The 17,676-nt window shown below is 39.1% G+C and overlaps 1 protein-coding gene across 1 annotated transcript in view; it reads right to left on the reverse strand.

The window, feature by feature from the left end:
- Positions 1 to 17,676, reverse strand: part of LOC121503872 (protein tweety homolog 2-like) — a 68,595-nt gene that overhangs the window by 18,540 nt on the left and 32,379 nt on the right. The window contains exons 5-6 of the mRNA XM_041778445.1: positions 12,697 to 12,792; positions 6,806 to 6,878 (exon numbers count right to left, since the gene is read on the reverse strand). Coding sequence (XP_041634379.1) covers positions 6,806 to 6,878; positions 12,697 to 12,792 — 169 coding nt within the window. The remainder of the gene's footprint in view (positions 1 to 6,805; positions 6,879 to 12,696; positions 12,793 to 17,676) is intronic.

Here is a 17,676-nt window from a genome sequence, read left to right on the forward strand (position 1 = left end):
AACAGAACAGTCCGAGACATTCACAATCTGGCTTCAGGGGGAGAAAAATACACAAGGAGTGATGCTGATGTCTGCATTTTCTACAAACCCCGCCCTCTTTTCTCTGAAAACAGCATCCAGATGTAGGATAATCCACAGCAGGGATAATCTACAGGGGGGAAAGTGATCATGCAGAGGAGATAGTGAAAGTATCCTGGGAGCTAAAGGGTTACTCTCTGTACCCCAGACAGTGTCCCTAATACGAACTCCATCAAAACACACTAAGCCCAGATGTGCTGAACAAATGGTGCAGGAGCAGAGAGAGAGAACAATCTGTCAGAAATGAGGACGACATAAGGAATGGAAATAAAGCCGAGTGAAAAAAAAGGAATAGATTTCTGAAGAAAGCAGAGTGAGTAATTAATGCTGGAAACAGCTTTGTTTACAGCACAGAGGCTAAAGGTTGATTAACCTAAAAGGCTGGGGACTTGTAATCAGCTTTACCGCATGGCTGATCATAGGAGCCCCCGCTGTATACTAACATACACACTCTTTCACCAGGAAAGAGGTCCAGGAACATCTCCTCATTGACAGTGAATAACCATTTTCTGGGAACATTTTTGGAGAGGGGCTTGATGAGGTACTTGTTAGCAGCAACAGGAGATGCTGGTTTGAGGTTGTTTCCTCGCAACCTTTATCATTTTAAGAAAAACAGAACCAAATAAAGAAATATCCACTTTGCTTTAGCACTACTTCAGCACATCATGTACAGCCCAAGTTATAAAGAAGTTGGGACACTTTCTAAAATGTACATAAAACCAGAATGCAAAGATTTGCAAACCTCATAAAGCCATGCAAGGGCTGATAATGTCAGCATAATATAACAAAAAACGTAGTGTCCGTAATTTAAAAAAATGCTAAGCCGATAACCTAACAGCTTTTTGTACATATTGTAATAACTCACCGTAAGAAAAAACAAATATTGCAAAAAAAAAAATAATAATAATAATAACAATAATAATAATGGGTTTAAAGTGGCAATAGTTGGCAAAAAATGTGATGAAAAGCGGTTAGAAGAGGAAAAAATGGTTGCAAAAATTCAAAAAGGGATGGAAATGGTGAAAAGCAGTTAAAGGATGGTGAAAATAAAATCTTAAAGCGGAAAAAATAGGTTATAGATGTAAAAATTGGGCAAAAAAAAAATAGAAATTATGGATTTAAAGTGGCAAAAAGTTGCAAAAATGGCCAAATAAAGTAAAAAAGGGGTTCACCAGGCATAAATGGGTCTTGGGTAGGTGTTCCTGGCATTAAGGACTTTGCCCAAGAGCCCACTCTGGGCACTTGTGCTCTGACTGGGATTTGAACCCCCAATCTCCCATACCACCACCAGCAATGTAAACCACTGAGCTATCCAGCCATTAAATGTTCTGTAGCTACAAACTGCAAAGACTTTGAATATCCCACTAGCTACAGAGCATAAATACTGAACGATTTAGAGAAACTGGAGAAATCTCTGTCCACAAGGGGCAAGGCTGAAGGTCAATTTTGAATGCTCATGATCTTCAGGCCCTCAAACAGGCATGAACACTTCCAGAAATCCTTGCTGTCAACACAGTTCACTGTGCCTTCTGAAAATGCAAATTAAGCTGTACCATGGAAAGAAAGACCCATTTGTGAACACCATACAGAAACACTGCCATCTTATCTGGACCAAAGCTCATTTAAAATGGATTGAGGCAAAATAGAAAACTGTTCTGCGGTCAGAAGAATCCAAATTTGAAATTCCTTTTGGAAACCATGGACATTGTGTCATGTGGACTAGAGAGGAAAGCCTGTGTCTCTGATGGTATGGGGTTGCATTAGTGCTTATGATGTGGGCATGGATCTGCAGGTTTGAAAGAGACAATAAATATAATAAAAATAAAAAACTGCAACAATTCTTGCTATTATGACATCCTTATGATAAATGGACACAGAGAAAAATCCGAGACCGAGACTTGACAGGTTTGAACATGAGAGGGAAGAAACCTCTATGGACTGGAGGACAGCAGAGATCCAAAGTGGTGAAAGAAAGCTGAGTTCAGACATAAAAAACCCAGAGAGCTATAAGTGGGACTTCATGAAAACAATACTTCAGAGGAAGGTTGCAAATGAATTGCAATCTTATCCTTACTGCAATATAAGCTTTCCTATTAGCCCATCACAAAAGTCTGAATTCTTCACTATAAAAATACAAATCTTTCAATGTGATTAACCAATTCTTTCTCACTAACACATTCATATTTCACCATTTTCATACAATCAGACGAAACTCAAGTTAGTTTTCTGTCCCTCAGAGCTAATAACCTAAAGATATGATGTCAGGAATGAATAGACCCAGTGTTTTCTTTTCTTTTCTAAAGAAAGAAAGAACCACAAAATAATTTTCACTGCTGTTTTTTGTCAGTGGTGAAGATGATTGATGATTGCTGTTGATTTGCACTGAGTATAAAAAGAAATGCATCAGACTCAGAGTGAAAAGTATGTGTCTGTGACATTTTAATCAGACTACGGATCCTAAAAGCAAATAAGAAAACAAAACAGACTCAGTGTGCAAGGGGCTTAACTCTTGAGTATTAAGTAGAAAAAAAAGATTGATTTATTTTGGATTACTATTGTAACAGTTAACACAGTTGTAACACGTGATGATATGATTAAGACAAAACTGAAAGATTTGTTTCTTGCCTATATTCAAGCCTACAGAAACTAACTGCACAAGAAATAAAAAACTTCCTGTATTTTCATTTTCATATCATTGCAGAAAAAAATAAATTGCAATTTCAGGTTCAGGCCAAGTTCAGGACAACATCCAGTGCTTCCTGCTGTACTGAACCGCCATTGTTTCATGAAACTTCAACAGTTTCCAAATTGAAATCTAAAACCAGATGAGAGAAATGGAAATTTGTCTACCGTGCAACTTTTTAGCTCATTCTGTTTTTTAATTGTATAATAGCACAACTCATGACCTGTAACTTGATCAAAACACACTGTTGATCATTGTTGAGGAGGGAGAGTCAGCTAGAACAAAAAATTTTGTCCCTCCCTTTTGTCGGGATGTGTCTCAACCACAGGAGTGTGGGAAAAATTTGGTGTAAGCAATCCATGCTGTGTGAGCACAGAAAGCAAACTGGACAGATACTGAAATTGCTAGTAAGACCTCCTTCAACGAAACATATCTTGGTTGTGTTCAGTTATTGAGGCCTTTCTTTCAAAATCAGAGATCAATAAATCAAGCACAATAAGAAGAATAAAGAAATGGTCGAATTATTTAACCTCTCATTGCTGGTAGGGGGCGCAATGAAGGGATGTTTGCATGTGTGGCTGTTCCGTGTGATACCATTGTCTTGCAAGAAAAAGCAGACAACATACTAAAGTTATAATAGTTTGGAGTCATTTGGCACCATCAAAAATGCTTTATTTTGAAATTGAGGTGAAGCTGGTGGACTTCCTGTTGGGATTTGAGCTTGGGTCCAGGAGGGTTTTTTATAGATCTTATGACGTCGCATTTGCAGACCAAAAATCTGTAACTGTAACAAAGGGGCGCTGGTACAAAGGAATCATATTGATCTCAAACAGAGATCCCCCGTACACAGCCCAGGTAGTTAGGTACCGGTTGGTAGCAGGTCCAAAGTAAACAAAGAGAACAAAACCTGCTGCACACTGAAACAGACTTTACTTAAACTTCATCATGAGCAAACGACGCGTTTCGCCTCTGGCTGCTTCAGGTTCGCCCAGTACTCCGCTTTGTAAAACGAGCTAACAAATTCTTTTGGTATAGGAAAGTGAAAGAAATGGGGGAAATATTGCTGTCCACCACTCCTGATTCCTTATCATCTCCACCATTCCTAGTTCCTTGTTCATGTCAGTATGAGCAACAGAATGGAAAATAGGAACTTGGTGGCTATTAGGATACTATAATGGGAATTAATATAATCAAGCTAATTTTGTCACTAGTGCTCCCTTGTGTCATGTGTAGTTATGACACAAAGTTTGAGAACAACATTTTAAACAAAGATATAGATGTTATTAATGCACAAATATCTCCACTTTGTTAAGTAAACTTACAGCCAAAAATCAAGCAGAAAGCCATGCTACTCCACCCCTAAGGGTGCTTTCACACTAGGCCTGGTTGTTTCGATGCATACCGCAGCGTGATTCCTCCCCATCCCCCTTCCTTACCGTGGCAACCACTTGGGTCATGACCTGAGCAAAGACTTTTTTTTTGTTTTAACCCGTCAAAAAAGTCCATCCTGCCCGCATGGAACTTTTTAAAATCACTTTTTAAGATGCCAGCAACATCGCTCTTCGTATCTACACATCTACAAGCAGCTGTGCTCATACAGCGTTTTTTGAGGTGACAGGAAACTTTCATTGCCTTTACATCTGAACTGTGCCAGAGTCAACTTCAACTGTACCCCAAAGCACCTCCCCAAATGGGCCCAGGTGCAGTTCATTTGCATTCACACTGACGAACCAGACTTTTGGCTCAAGAGCACTCAGATTTGGCACCCCTAATGTGAAAGCCACCTAAGAATATTATGTTTGTTATGTACAGGCAAGAATGGCCTGTTGTTATATGATGTTAACAAAAACTTAGCTTAAATTTACAGAAAAGCTTTGTACTAAGCACAATTTTACTTTGCAACAAAGTCCTATTCCCCTCTGAGCTAATAAGCTGTTTGGCTCTGCAGCCTTTAAGAGACAAGATCAAACTCAAAGTGAGCGATTACGACTCAGGTGACGATGTCCAGGGGATTTTTATGACCAAGAGGAACAATTTCTGAAAGTGGAGATTCAGCAGGCTGAGAGAGAGGGGGGAGAAACTTCCTTGGAAACTGGTCAGCAGGAATGATCCCAAGCTACCAGGTGGGGCAGGTGAGGAAACTTTAAGCCCATGAACCTGGAGAGCTACTGCCTGACTGAACCTGGTGTTAAAATGGCCTTCTTTAACTTTTCAAGGTAATCTGGAAAAGTCAAATGGAAATGTGTCTTCAAAGTAAGTTGACAGCTGTTGCTAACTGTCTTGTTGTCTAATGACTGATTAGATAAAGCAACCATGGGGCCGAGATGTTTAATCTTTAGTTTTCCACACTCTAACTGATTAGTGCTCATATTGGTAGTCTGCTGGTGATATTTTTCAGAATCCAAGAACACCTGTAAATGTTAAGATATTTTCAGTGAATAACCCAAACAGCTGGTCAGAGGTTGAGGATGCAGTAAGGCAGCTAAACATGCCACCTCAAAAAGTGCCTGACACAAAGGCTTTCTGGAAGAACAATAAAATTCTTTCACATTTTTCTATATTGCACATAAAGCTATTGTTGATTTAACGTAAATAATAACATGGAGCAACCATTGCACTGTGTAGCTTAGCTTCTTTGCCAGTAACCTCAGTGTGCTTTCCTTAAAGCGGTAGCTACTATTTCAAAGTACCCTAGACAACCAGACTTCAAAAATACAGAAATACCACTTTAATATAGCATGGAATGATCTTATTTTTTCTTAAAATGAGGTAAATTATGTGGTACAAACATCCCCATCTGCTGAAGTCTAGAAGTCAGACTGGTCTTTCCTCATGCTGATCACTAATCCTTTGACTTACAGCACAGTGCATATGTTTAGGCATATTTGGGACAAAAATTGCAGCTGCAGTAAGGCATGGGCGTGGCGAGTAAGCTGCCAGAGGCCACATTCAGATGGGATTGACACAAACCCCTTTGTGCTCTGGATATCTTTGCATATCACCAAGGGCATTGAAAAATAATATGTTGAAAAAAAAAACCAAAGTCCACACCTTTAGGACAGAGTAAGGGGTGAATGTGGCGTAAGAATGGCCTAGATGGGTAGGGTCGCCATGGTCATGCTGTGGATGTCCTTAGGACTAGAAAACCGCAGGCAGTCTCCAGGAGTATTACCAGGTGTGAAAAAGCTCTGACAAAAGAGATGCTGTTAAGCTTGACCTTGGCTGCTGAGTGGCACAAATGTGGCACATCTGCCCCACATGCCTAAGGGCCTATGTACATAGCCCTTTTAGAGCTGACATTGTCTATAACCTCGTTTTCAGAGTTCTTCTCACCAGCGTTCCTTGCTGCTACATTACAACAAATAAATCCCCTTTCCTCGGTAGAATTTGTAATGTTTGAAATTACTCTGTGTGCATTATAGATCCATATTTCAAGGAAAAATCGTACAGAAGACATGCTGGCAATGCAAAGGAATCCTGTCCTGACACAGGCAGCAGCTGCAGACCTGAAAACTACCCTTGAAAAAGACAAGTCAGATCAGTTTTTCCTCCTATTGTCAGAAGTCCCGCCCCTTCTTGATTTTGATTGGCAAGTGAGAGAGAAGTGACATTGACGAGGGCAGCGATCTAAGCGTGGCAACAAAAACAGCTGACACCGAGGGTGTTTTTTCTGCCCAGGGAGCTGAGTGCTCAGAACACACAACATTGGTTTTGAAATGAAAACAAGTGCTAAAAAATCCTGACACAGGCCCTAAAATGTATGCAGTAGACTGTTTTCATTTACTATTCTACTGACAAGTGCCTCATAAAACCCAACTTTAAGAAAAAAAGAAAACAAGACAAAGGATCTATCCCTTCAAAATGTTAGGTAAATGAAGCATGATCATCAACAAGTTGCTGACAAATTCATCTCTGTAGGTTGGATAGACCTTTGAAAGATCATCTGAGAGTCTAATCTAAAATGAAAACTAACTGAACAATAAGTCAAGTGTGAAAAGATTTCAAGGAGAGATTTATCTATAAAAATAAAAGACTGTTTCTCACCACAGCTGTTGCAGCACCCACTCCGAAAGAAGCCCAGCTCAGGATCAGAGAGAGCGCCACAAAAAACATAATCCTGGAGGAAAACAGCACATGAAGAGGGTGACAGACAGTCAAGACAAAGCCAGAATTACTCCACTTAATAATGCAAGAATCATACAATGGATCTTTTGTCTTTAGGAATACATTATAGTTATGAAAAAGAGCATAGTAGAAGTGTCAAAAGGCCACAGCTTAAGATAATACTGCTTTATAATAGTGATTATGACACACCACAGAGATAGTTCTACCTGAAGTCTTGAGTGTGTCTTTAAAAGTCTCTAATTGGCTTCATTTCCTGTCAATCATAGCTGCATTAGCTGTCCATCAGGGTGTCTTGTCACTTTCCTCCCTGTCAATCAAAAGCTGACACATTGGTTTGTTGACTTTTTTTCTGCAGTTGTAAAGTGGTGAAGCATTCAAAGGGCTTTTAACATCGTGGAGGTGATTCTTGAAAGAAAACATTTAAAAAAATCTTAGTGACCAACATCAGAAGCCAGAGAAAGTGCTTCAAATTAAAAATGGCCCCCCTGATGGATGTAAAAAGGGCTGCAACTGTTCTCAACTCGCTGCTCCTATCGTCTTGAAAGCACCAATAAAGTAGCCTGAGAGCACTTAATAATTAGTTAAGGGAGCAGCAGGCTCATCCTGCCCGGGCGATCAATAGGCATTAGAGAGACCCATCAGAGGAGGAAGTGGAGAGCGATCCAGAGCATCATCTGCTAACACTGACACGTACTCTGCACTAAATTGGGCAAATGGGATGAAAAGTCTGGACTGTGGATTTCCTTGTAAGACATCAGTGTTGGTTTAAATTACTGGTTGCAAATGACTAGAATCAAATGTTCCTTTTGCTAATCTTTCTTTACCTCTCAGAAAATTCTCGTCTTTACCTTTTTACCTTATCAGCTGCAATTTATTATTTTCATGATTATTAGCCAACCCTTTCACCTCTATTTTCGAGAGTAATTTTCAGAGGTCTTTTTGAAGATCAGCTCTCAACAATTTTACTATTGCAAATAAAGATATACAAACACAATAGACTGAAGAACACCATAGAATACGGACCTCCCCATTGGCTCACTGAAGATGTCTTTGTAAGCCAATTCATGCTTCAAGCAATTCATGTTTCAAGCTCACTTTCAGTTACTAGAAAACAGACAAAGAGGTGGAGCTGAAGCTGGCCTTAAAGTCCATGTAAAGTGAAATCCAAACTTTGTGTTTTAACACTCTAGATACATTTGAATAAGGTCGCTGTAAATGTGGAAACACTGAGATCTATGTGTAATCAAATTTTTGATTTAGGCCATCAGAAAGTTGTTCACCTCTTTCCTGGCTTGGTTTTATTTGAGCAGGGAAAATATCTGAGCCTATGATATCACTGGTCTTGATGGGGAATGGCCACACCCCCCTAAAGCTACAATGACATAAAATCATCTCAGTACAGTCTGTTTTTAGCTTTTGTCACTGCCTTCATTAAAAGCTAAGCCAGTTTCATGCTGTGTTTTTGTTCATTTTGAGTTAAGATTTCCCAATCAGTCACGGTGGCCTACGGGTCGTTTAAGTATCACAAAGGAGAGATTTGTACCAGAAAACAGTAAATCTAATCCCCAACCTCTGTCTCTCTGCTCTGACACAAAGCCAGGTAACTGCGCTCTGATCAGAAGCATTTGTTTTAAAATTGAGAGGATTGTGTTTCTTGTTAGTGGGCGAAGTTTCAGCTCATTCAAATGACATACCCACACTGTCCTAGAGTAGATTTTACTGCCTCATTTTTCATGATTTTGAAAAATAATTTCATAAACCTTGAGATGTTTTTCATGACTAAAATTTGGCCTGGTGGTTCATAACACGGTGGTTTGTCATACAACAAACCTAAAACAGAATTTTTTCATCACTTAACAGGAACTTTAAGCCTAGTAGTCCATGACAAATAAGAATGCTTACTGCCTGGTTGAAGGAATGTTTTTTGTCAGAATGGCTGATGCCTTTATGGGCTCACATTATATGGGTCATTGTTTTTTTAAACTTTTTTTTTGTCTGTCTTGGTATGAATTTTATCAGAATTTGGTGACATTTCTTCGTTAAAAGTTCAAAGAACAGCAGTGAGTTGTTTCCTTTAAAAAAACAACAGAAGTCGTGTACTGACATGTCTTCAGTCGCCATGGTTCACGCTATTCCTCAGTAGCTGTGCACACGCACCTCGGATGCGGCTACGTCACATGTTTTGTTGCTCTGGTTGGCCCGTAAAGATGTGACAGACAGAACGTTCATCCAATCACACCTCAAGTTTTCTTTTAAATCCATCCAAATTCATCTGGCGTGTCAGGTTATGATATAACTGCAAGCCAGTACAATGTAGCTTCAGTCAGGAGGCTTCAGACCCACATCAGCTCTACCTCTGTCTGTTTCTGGGTTGATCTTATGTTAATTCAAGACAGACTTTTCGATATGACAGCTGCCGCCAATAAGACTCACTGCCTCCCTCAGTAGCTAAATAGCAAATGATTCTGTGGTGCCATAATCCATATAGGCAGGCTCTCTATCATAGGCAGCAGGTGTAAATCAGCAACTTGTTTATTGCTCTTAGATGGTTTTTGAATATTAATAAAGTTTCGCTTTTAGAACCATTTTGTCTAAATTTTCAGCATAACGTCACCTTGGTTAATTTGACCTACTAGTAGCCACAATGTTTTTTTTTTTTTTACCAGTATGGGGGAGTGACTGTGTGACTTCTATAGCCTCAGTCTTGAGCATTTTATTTTCTATTCTATTTTGTACGTAAAACCTGAAAATATTTTATGGCCCACCAGAATCCTCATAAATTCATAGGCTAAAAACTATGACTAAAAATGTTTGTTGACAGCCTTTTTTCCATGAGAAAAACTAGACTAAGACTAGCCAAAAATAGGTCTTCAATGACTAAAATTGATGAAAGTAAGTTTAAATTTAGTCAAGATAGCTACGAGACTAAAATTGTTTTATACTTTTCGTTGACTAAAACTATGAATGGTAGAAATGACTGCAATATTACTAAAACTAAAGGACATTTAATCTAAAGACTAAGACTGAGACTAAAATATATATTTCAAAATTAACACTGCACACAACCAATATGAGGCTCAAAGTATTTACCTCTTTTTTCTTATTTAAGAAGCATTTCATTTTCAGAGACATTAATGAGACTAGGAAAGGACACTGCAGTCCCAAACAGTGAGCCACCATTGTTTGTATTATTCTGATCAGGCATCTGAAGAGTCACCCATATTTTTAGAACATGCCGTCTCTGCAGAGCCAGCAGCATTGTTAAGGATGTGACCCACATCTTCAACTACCTTTTCTCTCTGCTGCCATCCAGATGATGTTTCACAACCCTAAAAACTCGAACATCAAGGTTCAGAAACAGTTTTTGCCCCAGAGCCATTATTGAGCTGAACACTACAGGAATAGTGCCACAATTACAATTTCAGCTACCACCTTCAACCACCCAGAACAGCTGAAGACTTCAGACTCACATCTTAACTGTGAGCATGTGTGTGCATAACATTAAGGGTGCATCATTATGCTGCATCCATCTTAAACAAGCTAAACTTTGCTTGCACATATTTTCTATGGTGCAGTATGTGAACCTGTATAAATAAATAGGGTCTAATGTAAAGGTGCAATACTGTAATTATATTTTAAGTATCCTGTTCAATAACAATGGTAGCAGTTCATGTGCAATATGCTTTGACAACTATGGAAACCTTATTTCATCCTTATCCTTGCTTTGAACATGCATCGTACTGCAAACTGCACTGATTTAAATTTTGTAGCTGTAGGGGCACAGATGGTTGAGTTGTTTAAGGCGCGCACCATGTATCTAAGAACGGCACGAAAAGGCCCAAAAACAAATAGTAAAAAAAAAAAAAAAAAAAAAAGAAAAATGTAGCTGTGTTGTCTATACTATATGTTCTCATATTTATATCTTTAAATGTACTTTGTGACGCTGCAAACTCCTTTCTAGAAACAATAATGTCTCAGAAGACACAGATTCTTTTAATCAGGAGGAAAGTGGAGTGTTGGAAGGGTCACCTGTTAATTCAACTCCAATTAAATCATGACACTGGCTGTTTTATAATTTGTGGGACTTTAAAAGAAATATATCAACATGTAATCAAGCATTTCAGGACAATTTAAAATGCAATTTAAATTTATAGGAATACTTTTATGTGTTTTTAAAATTATACATGGACCCTTGAAGGCCCACGTGCAGTACCCCTGGGGCCCAGCAGGGGGGCTGCAGCCCACACATTGGAAAATCCTGCCCTATAGGTTGTTTGCACATGATGTCATGCCACAGGGGGGCAGGGAGTGATTTCTGCATAGAGAAGCACTACAAAAATGCCAAAGTTTTGTGCAGCTTATGACTTTGCTGACCATTGAAGAAAAAGTAAACAAACAAACTTCCACTACTTCTGTGTCCAACATGGACTAAAAACCTCAATCTAAAGCCTGGACAAGCAGTGTCAAACAAGGCTTGTGTATTGTCTGTTTCCATCAACGGTCCGGTTAATGTTCAGTACATTTTGGCAAAGTAAACCCTGATCTTCCTTATGTTTCCAAGCCAGCAACGTCTGTTCAACCTCACTTGTTGTGATTGGAAATCCATCTCATTTTAGAGATCCAAAACATTTGACTAAAATCAGTAATAAGAGCCACTTTACTGGCTCTCAAATGGCTCTTCATTTGGGGCCAGTTTGGTTTTTAAATGGGTATCAAATAATGACAAAAATGGAAGAAAGGAAACTGGCATCTGAACAGGACCTAGCTACTGTTGTTCACTGAAAAGAGCCCAGCTCATTCATGAATGACACATCATTACTCGGATTGCTTACCCCACAAAATTATTTTGCATAACAGTTTATTATGAAGTGTATTATATAGTAAATGATAACAGAACATAAACACTGTCCACTTTATTAGGTGCACCTTGCTAGTACCGGGTTGGATGCCTTCACTGTCAGAAATGCATAAATTCTTGGTGGCATAGTATCAACAAGGTGTAGGAAACATTACTCAGAGATTTTGGTCCATATTAACATGATATCATCATGTTAGCTTCATCTGGCTAGTCATGCAGTAGGACTAGCCAGATGAAGAAGGTCTGCATGACTAAGTAATATGTGGTTTTGATTGCTTCCACACCAGGTAAATTAGTTAACCTGTGAGACAAATCAGTTTTTTTGTAAAAAGTAGGTATCATACCGTAAATATGAAGAAATTTTCAGGTAATTATTAAAGTGTCTTGGTCCATTTGGAGCTTCAGTGTACCAATGCTCCTCCCATCCCACTGAATCCAAACCAGTGTTCCTCACTTCCTGCCCCCATCTGACATTCGTACGCCACTAGGATCACATGACTGCAAACAACCCATACTAATAAGTGGCTTTAGCTTTGTTGTGGATATACAGTGTTTTGGCATTTAAAATCTAAATCCTGAATGACAGAAAACCCTACTTTTTCAGGTGTGTTTCAAGGAAACAGTCTCATATTAGGGTAAATATGATATATTGCAAAGAGAAAGAATTACGGTTGATTTAATCATCCCTGACTGGGAGTATGTATAATTCTTACAAGGTTGCCTTTAGGGAAGAGAAGCTTTTCAATCACCAGTATCATCTGACAATGTAATATTCTTTTGCTAGTGCTGCTAATGGAGTGACTTATATGGTGCCAGAGAGGCTGACTAGCGCCCCGTTTGTCTGTGGTCTATGATCCAAGAAGAAGTCGATGTAAACAGAGATGGACAGCGAGAAAAAATAGCCTCAGAAATCAGATGCAAATTCCTCCACGTACACACTCAAGGCACCTACATGATTAGCAGCCATCGAGACTGCCTGGCCATCCCCAAGCACATGGCCAGACAGATGACCAGATCCATGATAAGCAGCAGCAGGAAAGCCAGCCATCTAAAAGAAGACAGAAAAAGAAAAATGAAGCATCAGTTTCTTGATTGTGATTGGGCACTTTTGCTTGCAGAGAGCACACTTCATGCACATGTTCAAGCCTCAGGCAACATATGTTTGCAACTGAATCCGTGTGGTCTGTGTGCTGTATTTCAACATTCCTGTCTCCTAGTTAGAGCCCATCTGTTTCAGGTAATTTCCAGCCTGTTGGCTTAATAATTCAACACCACAAATCCATAGGCATTAATTTTTCAAGCTCTGAAAATGTCCTTCACAGGAATGGCCTACAGTCAGCCAGGGCTAGAGGTATACGTGTATGTTTTCAGACTAACCAAACACGTGGGAATACTTATGACTCATTCGTAGCTCCAAAAGCTCCACAAGAACTGTAAATCTTCCAGCAATGACCAAATACATTGATTTTAGGTTGCCAGAAAACGTGTGAATTGTGAGGATGCTGTATGGTGATACTGGCTTTCTGTGGCAGTACTGTAATAAATCTATACTTCTGTGCACCAGGGTCACTGGGATATGTAATTCACTCATGCCATGTGAAGAAGTCCCGAGGTACCTTAACAGACTTTGTATATAAACTGCAGGCTTGCTTGTCCTCTGCTTGCTTGAGGGCATACAGATGGATACAAACGGTAAAAGAGACTGCTCTCTATTTTATCTGAATAAACAGAAATAGTTTTTTTCCCTCCAAGCACAGGGACAGCGATGAATTCAGAAATAGAAAAAGGGGAAGGGAGGGTATGATATTGGAAAACAGCATGGTATCATTTTTTCCCCGCAGTTCGAGTAACACTGGGGTTGGCCATAACATTTGCTGCTCATCAATAAGTCCTGCCACCGGCTGGTCATAGCCCAATGGCTGCATGAAATCCAATCAACACCCAGGAGATTAGAGTCAGAATGCACTGAAGTCGCTGCAACTGTGGTTCAAAGAGAGGATCAGGTGTCAGGATAGGAAAAATACACCATGTGGGAATATGTTTGCATGAAATTAGAGAAAGGGATATGTCGGTGAGCCAGTGATAAAGATGTAACAGTGGTTATTATGTTCTGCAATGCTTGACTCAGAGACACCTGCCATAGTGGCACCCTCTAGGGACAAAGCAATAGGGCTTATGTCTCTGCCTATGCATTCATATGTAGGCAGTGGTTTCATGTCTCTGTACTGGTGATAACCTGGGCTGGAGGCGTTGTGTTTTCAAAGCTGTCCCTTCATTCATCAGGGACTTTTCTGTGAACACAATATCTCAAGAATGCTTTCAAGTATTTTCTACAGACTTTGAAAAAAATGTCCACTTCAGCACAACGATGAACTAATAAGATTTCTGAGATCAGCTTCAAGAATTAGGCCTCATGTTCATCCTTTACTTCTTAATGTTATATTTCAAGAATGATTTGAAAAATGATCTTCAAACTTTGCAGAAATGTCTCTGACTCAAGGACAAAGTGACTAGATTTGCAGGACAGAGGGCAAGGTAATTAGGCCTCATGTTCATCCTTTGCTCACAAATGCTTTAAAGGACTTTCCTCAGACTTTGCACAAAGGTCCACTCTGACTCGAGGATGAACTGGTTAGATTTTAAAAGCAAAGAGTAAAGGTAATTCACACATGTTCAGTCCTAGCTTGTGAATGCTATATCCAAATAGAAGGATTTCCTTTAGGTTTTGCACCAAAGTCAACTATGACACAAGGCTGAACAGATTCGATTTGCAGGTCAAATTTTGACAGTCTCTAGGTCTTGTTTTCATCCCTTACTTATGAATGCTATATCCTGATAATGCTTTGAAGAGTTTTCTTTAGGCTTTGCATTGAAGTCCACTCTGACTCATGTTCAGTCCTTGCTTGTGAATGCTAAACTTTGCAAAAATGTCCACTCCGACTCAAGTATGTACTTATCATACTTTTTTTAAGGTTATTTTGGGCATTTTTGTGCCTTTATTTGATAGAGGAGGATAGTGGATAGAGACAGAAACAGGGATGAGAGCAGGGGAGAGAGATGTTGTACAGGGCCCAAGGCTGGATTTGAACCTAGGCCATCTGCGTACATGGGGCGCACCTTAACCACTCGGCCACCTGTGCCCCAAACTTTTCATACTGAAGAGGCAAAGAGTAAAGATCATTTGGACTCATTATCAGCCCTTTAAAGCTATACCCCAGTAGCTTTGCACAAATGTCAACTCTGATTCAAGGATGAGATGGTTAAATTTTGGAGGCCAAGCATAAAGGTCATTCAGACTGATCAGTTCTTGCTTGTTGATGCTATATCCCAGTAATACTCTTAATAATTTTTTACTTTGCACTAAAGTCCACACTGACTCAAGGATTAACTGATTTAATTTGCAAGTCAAAGTGTTAAGGTTTTTGGGTGTCTTTTTTATCAGTTGATTATGAACACTATAATGTAATAATGCTTTGAGAGTTTGCAACAAAGTCTACTCTGACTTAAGAATTAACTAACTATATTTTGGGTCATGGTCATTCTGACTCATGTTTAGCCCTTTTTTATTAATGCTTTATAATAATGTGCATTGAAGGATTTTCTCTAAGCTTTGCACAAAGGTCCACAGGTTTATGGGTCATTTGGCCTTACATTCATCCCTTGCAAATTTTGGATCTCAAGATCGCAAAGGACTTTTGTCAGACATTGAAAAATTATCCACTCTGACTCAGTGGTTATATTTTTTAGACCAATGGTTAAGGTGATTCAGCCTCATGTTCAACCCTTGCCTGTGATTTCTACATCTCAAGAATGCTTTGAGGGGATTTTCCTCATACTCTGCATTTAAGAATTGACCGATTAAATTCTGAAGGTAAAAGGACTGAAAACTTGTGAGCATAATATTTCATGGGATTTAGGGATTTTCTGAGAATTTGGCACAAATCTACCCTTGGATTTGACTTATTAGATTTAGAAAAACAAAAGTCCTCATATTATGCACCAGACTGACTGCAACAAATAATCAGCTCTGCAATCCAAAGTTTTTCACAAAAACAGGCACCACTGTACCTTAACTTTTCGGATATTGTAGACCTTGTACCTGCATATAAAAGCTGTCGTGCTAGTCAATCCTAAATCTCATTCTCTATCTTTATCATGGAAATGTTAAATAGAGCTTTTGGTTAGCTTGTGTCAAATCACGTTGTCAATCGCCTTCCATGCAAGGGCAATTTCTCGCATTAAAAATTAAAATACATAAATTATCAGCCCAAAAATGGGATATAGAGTCAAGACTGGTCACCAATGTCTTATTTATGCTGTGTCTAACTGCACATGAGAGTAATAATGGTCTTGTATTTCATTATGCTGAACACCTGCTTCAGATTCTAGGTTGCAGAGCTATGTGAAAGTTTTTGCTGTATCTCTCTGCAGGCACAGATACCTCCAGAACATTCTGTAGGTTTACATGGCAACCAGACAGACTTGCGGTTCCGAGTTATGAATCATCTCTTCAGTTACACAGTCTGAATCCTGACACTAAAATTTCCTCTTTTTTATATTTTGTTTTACTTTTTTGTACGAGATGAGTGCTTAACAAAACAAACCGACATGACAGGATAATGCAGGAAGATGATGACCGATGAACAAATTACAACAACAGAAAGCAAAACAACAACAATGACAGATAACAAATGAATACAACAAATGCATGATTGTAATGGAAATAAAAGCAAAAAGAGTGAGTAGATGACAGTTTATACAGTGAGGTAGAAGAATGATCAAAAGGAGCAGGCTCTTTTTAACTGAAACTTTCTCTGCTCCTTTTAAAAGCACAATCACAGTGTCAGGTTGTCTAAAAAAACACCATTTTAACAAATATTAGACATAACAAAGGGAATTAAAGTCACAAAAGTCACATTATAATTTGGCAAATTTAATAAAAAAAAGAATATTTATCCTTGGGGTGTTCAGAGCCGAGGAGAGTTTGAACATTTGTAGTTTAATCAAAACACACAACCCTTTTATTAGCTTTCTAAACAGAGGAAGTGTGTTTTATGGCAAGTAAACTTAAATTAAAAGCCTAACTGTTTTTATAAGAGGTTTTCAATAAACTTTAAAGGAAGCAAAGGAATACAAATACCCAATGTAATTACAGCTGACAGACAAGATATGCAGCAGCAGTGGAGGTTATCAACCCTGAGGTCAGACGGGTGACAACGGTCAATGTGTCAGAAGACGATTGCAGAGCCATTAATCTGTGCTGTGACTTAACCATCAGGCATGCCAGACTACATGATGGCAACCTGGTATTCAACCAGACATCCGTGTGGATTGGCCAGACGACACCCAGAAAGAAGACTATAAACAATTTTGTATTTACTGTACTTTGTCTATGTAAAGGGAATGACAGGCTAATTTGATGCTAATGCTAACTCACCAGGTTGCATTTTTTTAGTCTCATGGTTGATCCTTTGCAACATATTGTAAAGGCAGGGATGTTGTTGCCATACTTGTGACATACACATGCGCAGAGTACTCACTTGTCAAAATCACTAAAACGACAGAACAAACCACAGAGGGCATAAAGAAAATAATCTTGAAAAGCAGACTGGCCAGATCCCATGTCTGTCATCAGGCCAATCCATCTTGCAGAGCTCCAATCTGTACAATTGTGTCAGATCTGAGAACAGATCGGACCAATCAGCGTTATTTCAGGAGAATGAAGTGGTAGCTATGGGTAGTTGTGCTGGAAGCCACTAGCAATGGCTGCTGCCAGCGTAGCAATAGAATAAGGCTCAACGGTGAGGTTCCTGGAAATATAAATCACGTCAATTTTCTCCTAAGCCGATTTGATTACTAGATGTATCTGTAGTTTCCAATACAGTATCCAAACTAGAGTTGCCATGAGCTATGAGACATGGAGACAGACTGG

The sequence above is a fragment of the Cheilinus undulatus genome, linkage group 21 (genome assembly GCF_018320785.1).
Source record: "Cheilinus undulatus linkage group 21, ASM1832078v1, whole genome shotgun sequence".
Lineage (NCBI taxonomy): Eukaryota > Metazoa > Chordata > Actinopteri > Labriformes > Labridae > Cheilinus > Cheilinus undulatus.